The 12500-nt window shown below is 40.5% G+C and overlaps 1 protein-coding gene across 2 annotated transcripts in view; it reads right to left on the bottom strand.

Moving 5' to 3' along the window:
- The window catches only part of sp3 (phosphatidylinositide phosphatase spermathreecae), a 185933-nt gene extending 177802 nt beyond the window's left edge, over positions 1–8131 (bottom strand). For both annotated transcript variants that reach the window (XM_053789611.2, XM_053789612.2), the window contains exon 1: positions 7953–8131. In XM_053789611.2, the coding sequence (XP_053645586.1) occupies positions 7953–8049 (97 nt within the window). In that variant the 5' untranslated portion in view covers positions 8050–8131. The remainder of the gene's footprint in view (positions 1–7952) is intronic.
- Between the last annotated feature and the right edge of the window lie 4369 nt (positions 8132–12500).

Here is a 12500-nt window from a genome sequence, read left to right as displayed (position 1 = left end):
CAAGGTGAATACAAAGTCCAGTCTAGCTGGTTCATCCTCTCCTCTCTCTCTGGTAGTGTCTCTTAACATGTTGATGCATGAGGTTTTCCAGTACCACATCCATCATCTTGGCTCTCCATGTTTCGGGACCCCCATGGGGCTCCAGATTTTCCCAGCCAATCTCCTTGTGATTGAAATCACCCATAACTAGTAACTTTGCTCCCCCCATGTGTGCTCTCCTGGCCAACTCAGCTAGTGTGTCGACCATTGCTCTGTTGCTCTCATCGTATTCTTCTCTTGGCCTCCTGCAGTTCTGTGGTGGGTTGTACATTACTGCAATTATCACCTTATGTCCCTCAGACTGGATTGTTCCTACTAAGTAGTCCCTTTCGCCCGTGCCATCCATTCCTTCCATTTTCTCAAAACCCCACTGGTTTTTAATGAGCAGTGCAACTCCTCCTCCCCCTCTCCTCCCTCTGTCTTTCCTGAGGATTTGATATCCGGATGGAAAGATTGAATCTGTTATTATTCTGGTGAGTTTTGTTTCTGTGAGTGCTATTATGTCTGGGGATGTCTCCTTGATTCTTTCGTGCCACTCCTCATACTTATTTGTTATTCCATCTGCATTTGTATACCACACCTTCAACTTCTTTTCTAAGACTGTGGTCTGGGAGGTGTATGTGTATTGTGCGTGTGTGTGTGTATTGTGCGTGTGTATTGTGTGTGTGTGTATTGTGTGTGTGTGTATTGTGTGTGTGTGTATTATGTGTGTGTGTATTGTGTGTGTGTGTGTGTGTGTGTGTGTATTGTGTATTGTGTGTGTATTGTGTGTGTGTGTAGTGTGTGTGTATTGTGTATTGTGTGTGTGTGTATTGTGTGTGTGTGTGTGTGTATTGTGTGTGTGTGTGTGTGTATTGTGTGTGTGTATTGTGTGTGTGTATTGTGTGTGTATTGTGTGTGTATTGTGTGTGTGTGTATTGTGTGTGTATTGTGTGTGTGTATTGTGTGTGTGTGTATTGTGTGTGTGTGTATTGTGTGTATTGTGTGTGTGTGTGCATTGTGTGTGTGTGTATTGTGTGTGTGTATTTTGTGTGTGTGTGTGTGTGTGTGTGTGTGTGTGTGTGTGTATATTGTGTGTGTGTGTGTGTGTGTGTGTGTGTGTGTGTGTGTGTGTATATTGTGTGTGTATTGTGTGTGTATATGTATGGGTGTATTGTGTGTGTGTGTATTGTGTGTGTGTGTATTGTGTGTGTGTGTTTTGTGTGTGTGTGTGTGTGTGTGTGTGTGTATTGTGCGTGTGTGTATTGTGCGTGTGTGTATTGTGCGTGTGTGTATTGTGCGTGTGTGTATTGTGCGTGTGTGAATTGTGTGTGTATTGCGTGTGTGTATTGTGTGTGTGTATTGTGTGTATTGTGTGTGTGTATTGTGTGTGTGTATTGTGTGTGTGTATTGTGTGTGTGTGTATTGTGTGTACTGTGTGTGTGTATTGTGCTGCGTGTGTGTATCGAGTTGTGTGTGTGTGTATTGTGTTGGGTGTGTATTACACCCTTATTTCCCACTCGTTATTTCTAGCATTTTTTCCCTTAGCTTCATTCTCTTCCTGCCCTTTCTTCCACCCTTCCTCATTTCTTTCCTTCACTGCCTCTTCTTTCTTCCCTCTCTCATTCACATTTATTTTACATGATTCCATTTACTTTCCCTTAGCTCCAGTTTCCTGATCCTTGCTGGTATTTCCGTCCATCTTTCTTCTCATTTTCCTTACCTAAGTTACAATTTTGTTCACCCTCTCTCTCCCCTTTCCTTCCATTTTGCTCCCGGTTCTTTTCCTCTCACATTTTCTTACTCCTCTCTCTCTCTCTCTCTCTCTCTCTCTCTCTCTCTCTCTCACACATACACACACACACAATCAGTGCGAGCTATCTTTAAGCCTGCACCTCCAGGAATTTCTCTTTTATCCTGTAAATCTCTCAAAAAATTTGAGATTCCTTCTTTCCTTTAGTGCTCCTGTGCTCCTTTGATGCTCCTTCAGTTCCTTCTGTAATGTAGATGAATGGTTCCTTCAGTGTTCTAGTGTTCATTCAACATTCTTCCTTTAGTGCTTCTTCAGTGTTCTTCCTTTAGTACTCCATCAGTGTTCCTTTAGTGCTCTTTCAATGTTCCTTTAGTGCTCCTTCAATGTCCCTTTAGTGCTCCTTCAATGTTACTTTAGTGCTCTTTCAATGTTCCTTTAGTGCTCCTTCAATGTTCCTTTAGTGCTCCTTCAATTTCCTCTGCCTATCTTTTCCACCCTCCACCTCCGCCAGCATCTTCCGTTAGCCTAAGTCGTCTGATCTCCAAGGTAAATACGATTTATAAAACCAGTTTATTTCTTTACATTCTCTTTTATTATGTTTTTATACAACATTTCTTATTTATAAAAATAAAAAAGAATGTAAAGAAATAAACTGGTTTTATAAAGTGTATTTACCTTGGAGATCAGACAACTTGGGCTAACGGAAGATGCTGGCAGAGGTGGAGGGTGGAAAAGATAGGGAGAGGAGATTGAAGGAGCACTAAAGGAACATTGAAGGAGCACTAAAGGAACACTGAAGAAGCACTAAAGGGACATTTTTCTTATTTAAAAACCCGTAACAAAAAAAAATGGGGTGTTTTTTGGGGGCTGGAACGGATTAATGGCATTTCAATTAATTTCAATGAGGAAAATTGATTTGATATACATACAAGCAAACTGAGTTACAAGCTTGGTCACGGAATGAATTAAACTCGTAAGTCAAGGTACCACTGTATAACTTCAGTGATTATAATACTGTAGTGGCAAAGTTGCTTCACATCCACATAAGGATGACTGTAAAGAACTAGTAAGGAGGAGCACCCACAGATAATGACAGATGTGTAAAAATACACAAATGATTAAGAGATGGATTCACAGAAAAGTAGGGGACTTCAGATATACCAGCAACAACTAGAAAACATCTATACAATAAAGGTCAAAGTGATGAAAATACTGAAGAAACCTTACATAATATTGAGAGGCTCACACAATGTACAGTGCTCATTGTTAAAGTATGCTGGGTAGCCAGCATCCAGTGTAATGCAATGTCCAAAGTAATACCTTACCCTTGTAGGTTTGGTGATAAGGCAAAAGTTATACTGGCTTTACAACTCAAAGCAGAACATCTCAGGATTTCTTAAGGCTACTGGCTGCATCTTAAGTGCCTTCTAGGCTTGTGTGGTAGACGGTTTTGTGTCCATGGTACCCCTGTACTTCACAGTCTCGAGGCTCGAGTTTCTTGAATATTTTCAACTGCTGACAAATTAATATGGGCAGGAGTAAGTCAATGACACACAAAACAAATGCAAAGATCATTGGATTACATAGGGTGGGCCATCCAACAAAGGAAATAGCAGAAGCCACCAATATGTATGAGGATCCAGTGAGGACCTCCTTGTGTCAGTTCCTTAAGGACAGTGTTGATGATATGCCCACACCAAAAGCATGTCCAGGGAAGCCTTGAAAAATGACCTCATTAACATACCTAGAAATACTGTTATTTGCCCAAATCTTTCACACAGTATGGTACAAAATTTATATTCAAGGCAGACCTTCTTGCCACACCACAGAATCTGCTGTCTAATGACTTCATGCCTGTGAAGTACTCTTCCTTGATGACTGGTCAGGATATTCCCCAGACTTGAACCTCACTGAGAACCTCTGGGCTGTGATAGAGATAGATCTACTAGTGGGAAGGATATTACCCCAATCCCATGACTTTAGAACACCATCCATGAACCAAGGGGAAATTTACCCCATGAAACTCTAAAGAAAGTGTTAATAATTTCCTAGATGACTGAAGAATGTCCTAAAATGCAAAAGACAATCTATTTTGAGGTCACAGTTTCAGGGAAGAAGGGCCAGTAAGCTTTAGTGACAAGCACTATCTCCATGAGCACAGAAAGTCCAGAAACACCAGTCTCTGGACATGGGGCAATTATCAGACAACTGATAATAAGCTAGTAACTCCAGTATATAAAAGCAGGACAGACATGAAGTATTGAATTTAGGCCAGTATCAATGATTTTCAAGTTATCCAAAGTTCTGGATCAAATTTAACTGTATTAAGAGCATGTGGAGAGGATAGGCTTTGTCAGGAAAAAACTATAATAAATTAAAAGATGAAAATTCCATCTTGTAAACTTATAATCATAGAGATAAAACAAAGGTTTTGGGGAACTGCATCTTCTTGGATTACAAGAAAGAATTTGACCCCACCAGGGACTGATCTACAATCTACAAGAACAGTGCATCTAGTGGATCAGAGAATATTTTCAAGATGGAAGAAAAATAGAATGAATCAGACAAAGAGGTGGAGGCAAATTTCATACATACAATTTTCAAGAGTAGCTACAGTATGCCATGAACCTAAGAGGCCAGAAACCAGTAATGTCTACCAATGTTACTTAGAGGCATGGTCAGGAGCTAAGACTTAACCCCTTCCCCCATCCCTACAAACACAAATCAATGAGTACAAATCAGTGAGTAGAGGAAGGCCCCACTTATACAGTAGGTTACATTCTGGGCTACTGATGTAAAGCAAAAATTGCTGTAAAGTGAAACATACTTTTTTCACTTTCAAATGCATATAAAAGCCTGATAACATGTTTACTCTATCATATATTAAGTGAGCAATAAATCTAGGTCAAAAAAGGCATATACAGTACACACATTACTTACTTTAAAATATTTTTGTCCTTAGCTTGTAGTGAGTGGTGAATATATTTATTGTAGAAAGTCTGAATAAATGAAGAATGGGTATAACTGAAAACCGCTGCATTAGCGAAATGCCGTAAAGTGAAGAGCTGTGAAGTGAGACCCGCCTGTGCACACTGTATTCTTACAATATAAATCATACAACAGCACATGTATTGTTTGTTATGCCAATACTTTTTTCCTCTGCCTCAACCCTGCTTTTCATGTGCTGTACTAAAGTACGGTAATAAAATACAGGTACCATCCGACTTACAACCGAGCTTGGTTCCAACCAACTGGTCGTAAGCCGAAATGGACGTAAGTCGAACCTTACTACTGAATATCAACATCACATTTTTGTAATGCCTTTATTTTATAGTTTTATTTTGGTATTTCATTTTTTACTTTACTTTTTATGCTGTTAGTACTTTATTTTATACTGTAAGGTTTAGGATAAACACTGTGTACAACACAAACAGTTGTCTATTTCCCAGAAATTTGGCATACAAAACACTGTCGTAAGTTGAGTGGTCGTATGTCAAGCAGGTTGTAAGTCAGATGGTAGGTGTATATGTTATAACCAACACTGATATTACTGTCAAGTTCACATGGATCAAGCTAAGTGATAATCACACTTATATATACAGTACTGTAGTTACATTTAAATAGGAGGATTAAGAGTATGCAATGACACAACAGCAATAATATGGAAGCGCAAGCAGGTTATGATGTTTAAGCAAACATACCTTCAATATGTTTTCAGGAAAGATGGAAGATTGGAAACGTGTTTAAAAGGTAAACAGAGTGCGGCTTTGAGGAGTAGAGCTATCCTGAAAGGTAAGAAAGAATTTGAATTTGGAAGAGATTGCATGAGTGACAAGCCAATACATCCAACCAAGCAAGAAAGCGTGGGTAAGCTTTGTGCAGACAGAACTCAAAAGATTGTGCTTATTACTATTTCACAATACACAAATAAGCTGTCCATTTTCCCCTTGCCTATATATACTGGCTCCCTCACTCTTTTCTGTTAGTGTGACTTTGTAAATGGTCCAAGTCAGACCGAAATGTCATTAAAAGCCCCTCTCTCCTATATGTGGGTTGTGTGTGTATTGTTCTGGTCACAGTATTGTGCCTTTTTTTTTTTGTATTACTATCTGTTTGCAAAATAGAACTAAAATGATATCCTAGCTATTAAAAAAAGATAACTGGGATTCATGACATAAGAAAGGAGGACGTCATTCTTCAAAAAGTAATTTCTAAATAAGTTTTTTTTTTTAACACATCAGCCATTTCCCACCAAGGCAGGGTGACCTGAAAAAGAAGAAATGCTTTCATCATCGCTCACTCCATCACTATCTTGCCAAATGTATACAGACACTACAGTTAAAATACTCCAACATATCTCCACTCTTCCTCCAGGATGGAGGCACTGTACTTTCTACCTCCAGGATTCAAGTCCAGCTAACAAGTTTCCCTAAATCCCTTCATAAATGTTACCTAACAAGGTATATATAACAAGGAATATATAACCTTAAATGACCTGTTTTAAGAGTTTTTCCACACTTGAAGCCCTGCCTGGAGGCCATGTTTTTCTGGTGATTGCCTGTTCAGCTTTTGAAACCAGCCACAGGTATATTATTACCATTACTTGTATTATGTTTAGAGAGAGGTGCTATACTCATAGGTGTCGTACATGCCCAGGGAATGGGGGCAATCAGGTTCAATCGAAGGAAGAAGAAAAGTTTAATTCCTTTAATTGTACAATAGTAAGTTGGTTTTATATCTGAGATGTTATTTTATTATGCAAATGGTAAAAAATGTACCCAAGCCTAATGAAACCCACCTAATCTAACCTAAAATAACTAAACATAACTTAACCTTACTCTGCCTTTATTTACATTAGACAAGTATATGTCACGGCTCAATATTAAGTGTTGATTAGCTAGATGTGTTATGCAAACTGTACGATTTTCACTTATCTCCCATAACAATAATTTGCAGAAGAAATACTTAGTCTGTGATATACATTGGTGGCTTGTATTATAAAATGTAATGCCCAAGTTTCTCCGAGTATTACTCAGTAACTAGAGCCTGTATGTGGTATTGTGACCCTGCACGTGGCAATGTAAAGCCGTCTGTACTGCTGTGACCTTGCATGTGACACCACCCATAGCACACTGACCCCACCCATTGTACCATAACCATCACCACTGCCACAGGGGAGATCACTGCCCTCCCCTGTGGCACTGTAACCCACTCATAGTATTGTGACCCCCCAACACGACCCTTGCCCCCACCAGTGGTACTAAGTTTATTTAGGCACAGGTACACATAAGTACAATTACCATACATACTACAAAATACCTAGGATAACCTCCCAAAAGAGTCAGTAGTATTACCTGGAGTTTACCTGGAGAGAGTTCCGGAGGTCAACGCCCCCGTGGCCCGGTCTGTGACCAGGCCTCCTGGTGGATCAGAGCCTGATCAACCAGGCTGTTGCTGCTGGCTGCTGGAGTCCTTAAGTGTCAGCCGCTAAGTATATTCAGGTACACAAATACGATTACATAAATTATCATACATAGCAGCGTATGTGTATATTACCTAGGATTAACCCAAAAAAGCCAGACTAAGGAACTTATTTCCACTGGAGAACTCGATTATTATTATTATAATCAAGGGGAAGCGCTAAGCCCGTAGGATTATACAGCGCCTGTGGGGAGGAAGGTATCCAGGTGTAATTCAGAGAACTGAAGCACAGATCCAATTCCCTAGATCAAGAGCCCCTCACCAGCATCAAGGAAGCTTCCTTGAGGGATGGAGTAGTGACACCAGCTGTGACACACCACCTGAGTCCACCTGCCGACCATAATTACTCACCACCTGACTATTATGATTAAGGGATGATAAGCTGACTACTGTAGTTAGGGGGGAGGGGTGTGAGATAAAGTGAGAGTTATGGTGTTTAAGAGGTCACGAGGTCACTGACCAGCTGGTGGTTGAGGTCAATTATTATTATTATAATCAAGGGGGAAGCGCTAAACCCGGAGGATTATACAGCGCCTGGGGGGGGGATGTGAAAGGCATTCAGGCTTAATTCAGGGAACTGGAGCACAGATCCAATTCCCTAAATCAAGAGCCCCTCACCAACATCAAGGAACCTTCCTTGAGGGGGGTTGAGGTCAAGCTGTGGTAACAATGACATGTAAACAATCCTCCTCCTACTCACATGTTTTGGCCTGGAACTGCCCGGTTTTCCGGTTACACCACAAGGAATCTTGGCCTCTGTTAAATATATAGTATTTGTCAGTTTGTAAGAGCTCCATATCTCCGAACTACACACCGCCAGGGACTCATAAATGTTGTTTGACACATCGATTGTGGTCTTACATGTCACACCTTCCAGCCCACTCCCACAACATGCAGGAATATTAATGGAGTTCTTACCTCTTATTACCTACTACTGTACCCTTAGATTATTATTTTTTCTATTTTTTATATGGTTTATTGCTGCTTAATGAGTTTTAGAGCAGTTTATCTGCTTAACGTAATTGTTTGTTTTTTCATCCGTTTTTAAATTCTATGAATTTTATGTTTGTGGATTCTATGCTCAATAGCTGGCGACCGGTTCAAATATATTTTAATATTTTTTTATGATCCGGTACCATTTTACTAGCGTCTTGGGTTAGGTTAGGTAAGGTTTGTCAGGAAACAGGACAAGTGTTTCGTGACGCGGGTCTTAGTCATATGATGACCCTTAGCTGAAGCTTTTGGTCCTCTGACCGAGGCCTTCCACTGGCTGACTGGTCCACAACTGACTGGTACACAAATACAGTTACACGGATTATCATACATAACAGCATATATGTAGAGACCCTAGGATAACCCAAAAAAAAAGTCACTGACTTTTTTCCACTGGGGTCCTTTTAATACCTTATTATTATATAATGTAGGAGACATCTTATTATTGTACTATAAATGATATATACTAGGAATAAGGTAAAAAGAGTTATTTACATTTACATGTGTGTTAGCTAAAAAAAATAAAATATCATTTTCCTCCCTTTCTGTTGCTACATTCATTAGGTACCTTTCAGCTCTTGTTGAACCTGGTTCATGCAATGACTGGCTTTGACATGTGCAGGCAACATGTTCCATTCCTTTACTGCTGTACAATAAAAGGTGTTTGAAGCCTGGCTATTGACTGTGGGTACTACAAAGTTGTACTTTCTCCCTCTTGTACTGCGATTGCTTCGGACATTAAAGATACCCAAATGTTGCACGTGTCTAATTTATCAACTTGTCGGTTCTCTGAACCATTCATCTACATTCCTGTCTGACACAGCAACATCTTGGGCTCTTAATACAAGGAATTCTTCAACTTGCCTAACCCTTGGACATAACCTACTTCCACATTGGACAAGTGTGGTACCACCTACTACTGCTGCACCTCTCCTGCCTACAATATATAAGCTACTTCTTCACACATATGCTGCATTCAGGTTATAAATGACCATAATTTTTAAAGGGGTGGACCGGTAAGCCAGCGGAAGGCCTCGGTCAGATGACCAAAAGCTCCAAAGGCGGGTCATCATCTGACTAAGACCCGCGTCAGGAAACATTTGTCCTGTTTCCTGACGAACCTTACCTAACCTAACCTAACATATGCTGCATTCTTTTCAAAATTGATGGACTGACCACATCTACTCAAGGTTGAGGGACTGATTACCTCACACTCCTGTTCTTCACCATTCTCCTTTGTATGGACTGATGAAGCCACTGTGTGGCGAAACGTTTTCTCATTAAAGATTCAACAATGTTGCATATGCGTCTAATTTATCAATTCTGTGATACACATTCACCATATATGATCCTTGCTGCTTTCAAAACATATTGAAGATTCTTATTACACAGAGTTAACTGTTTATGGGGTGATTAAGCATACTATCGAAGATACGGTACTATGTTCCACAGTCAGCCCTCCTGGCCCTATATCACTCTCTTATTTACCCCTATCTCACCTACGGAATTTGTGCATGGGGCTCAACAACAATTAACCATCTCAGACCACTAATTACCCAACAAAAGGCTGCAGTTAGAATGATAACAAATTCTCACTACAGGCAGCACACTCCACCAATATTCAATACACTAAACCTACTCACCATACAAAACATCCATACTTATTACTGCACCTATTACATACATAGAACACTTAACTCTGATATTAACCCTCCCCTCAAACATCTCCTTGCCAACCTCAACAGAACACATGACCATAACACAAGGCACAGATCACTCTTTGATGTTCCTCGTGTTCATCTCACACTATGCAAAAACTCAATGCACATAAAAGGCCCTAAAATCTGGAATTCATTACCTGTAAATATAAAAGAAACACTACCTGTTTATAAATTCAAGTCTCTACTCAAAGATCACTTACTCACCCAAAACCAAATAAATACTGAATAACTGAACCTTATAAATTGTATATCTTAAATGTTTCTCACAATTATATCACATAAATGTTAAACCTAAAACCGAATCTAACTTTATTATTTTTTAAATACACTACCTAACAGAATCCTTCATATGACTGAATGCAACCATATGACCTGTCTTTGTAATACTCACTTGTGCTTTATAGTAATCTGTTTACATTAATGTTTTATCACTGACTTCATCATTGCTTAGTTAATCTTAAGTTAATTTTAAGCCAGCCCGTAATGCTATGCATAGTATAAGTGGCTTTGGCATGCTGCTCTTATCTGTATTTTTTTGTACCTCTGTATGTGTGCTCAAATTTATAATAAATAAATAAATAAATAAAAAATAAAACTACCGCATGTTCAGGCTCGGTGGCCTGGTGGCTAAAGCTCCCGCTTCACGGATTACAGAGGTACATAATTGGTCCAGGGACTGGACTATCAAAACTTTGGAGTCCAGTCCCTGGACCAATTATGTACCTCTGTAATCTTTTGACTACCGCCCACAGGATAGGTATGGGGTGCATAATAAACATATTAAACTAACTTCACGCACGGAGGGCCCGGGTTCGATTCCTGGCGGGTGGAAACATTTCGACACGTTTCCTTACACCTGTTGTCCTGTTCACCTAGCAGCAAATAGGTACCTGGGTGTTAGTCGACTGGTGTGGGTCACATCCTGAGGGACAAGATTAAGGACCCCAATGGAAATAAGTTAGACAGTCCTCGATGACGCACTGACTTTCTTGCTTTATCCTGGGTGGCTAACCCTCCGGGGTTAAAAATACGAACGAAATCTTATCTTATCTTATCTCACATATCTGGAATACATCTACATCATCAAATAAGGGATATCAAACTTGCAGCAAGCTGGTTCATGTATTATTATTATTATAATCATGACGGAGCGCTAAACCCGTGGGATTACACAGCTGTTGTGGGGGGAGAGGATGGAGAGTATTCAGGCTTAATTCAGGGAACTGGAGCACAGATCCAATTTCCTAGATCAAGAGCCCCTCACCAGCATCAAGGAACCTTGAGGGGTTGGTTCATGTAGAGGTTGCAATGTTTCTTGACTTACTCACTCTACTGCTATGCTTACAGTATCCCATCTTTGTTTAATGTGTTTATCATATAATTTTTCACAATATCATTGCCTGTAACACTTATTTATTTTTATTTGGCAAAAGCACCAAAACAGTAGGGGTCATGTATTATTATTATAATCATAACTAAGCACTAGAGGGGTCAGAGAGCACCTTAGGAATGGAAGATACTTGGGTTTAATCCACGGACGAGGAGGATAAAGTCCCAGTTCCATGGACCTCTTTGAACACTTCTTTGAATCTCATGTTGAGCTCCTCATATACTTCGCGGTCGTTTTTTGTGACCTCTCCTTCCTTCCTCAGCCTGATTACCTGGTCCTTGACTGTTGTGTACTCACGTAATTATACTCACCTAATTGTGGTTGCAGGAGTCGAGACTCAGCTCATGGCCCCGCCTCTTCACTGATCGCTGCTAGGTCCTCTCTCTCTCTGCTCCCTGAGCTTTATCATACCTCGTCTTAAAGCTATGTATGGTTCCTGCCTCCACTACATCACTTGCAAGACTATTCCACTTCCTGACAACTCTACGACTGAAGAAGTACTTCCTAACATCCCTTTGACTGGTCTGAGTCTTTAGCTTCCAGTTGTGATCCCTTGTTTCCGTGTCCCATCTCTGGAACATCCTGTCTCTGTCCACCTTATCTATTCCACACAGTATTTTGTATGCCGTTATCATGTCTTCCCTGACCCTCTTGTCCTCCAGCGTCGTCAGGCCAATTTCCCTCAACTTTTCTCCGTAGGACATTTCCCTGAGCTCCGGAACTAACCTTCTTGTAAACTTTTGCACTTTCTCTAATTTCTTGACGTGTTTAACCAGGTGTGGGCTCCAAACTGGTGCTGCATACTCCAGAATGGGCCTGACGTACACAGTGTACAGTGTCTTGAACGATTCCTTACTAAGGTAACGGAACGCTATTCTCAGGTTTGCCAGGCGCCCATATGCTGCAGCAGTTATCTGGTTGATGTGGGCTTCCGGAGACGGGCTCGGTGTTATGCTCACCCCAAGATCTTTCTCCTTGAGTGAGGTTTGCAGTCTTTGTCCACCTAGCCTATACTCTGTCTGTGGTCTCCTTTGAGCTTCCCCAATCTTCATGACTGCATTTGTGCATTTGGCGGGGTAGAATTCGAGAAGCCAGTTGCTGGACCAGGTGTTCAGCCTGTCCAGGTCTCTTTGTAGTTCTGCCT

Source organism: Cherax quadricarinatus, chromosome 68, assembly GCF_038502225.1.
Source record: "Cherax quadricarinatus isolate ZL_2023a chromosome 68, ASM3850222v1, whole genome shotgun sequence".
NCBI lineage: Eukaryota > Metazoa > Arthropoda > Malacostraca > Decapoda > Parastacidae > Cherax > Cherax quadricarinatus.
Note: the sequence above shows the minus strand (reverse complement) of the source record. Positions and strands in the feature narration are given on the sequence as shown.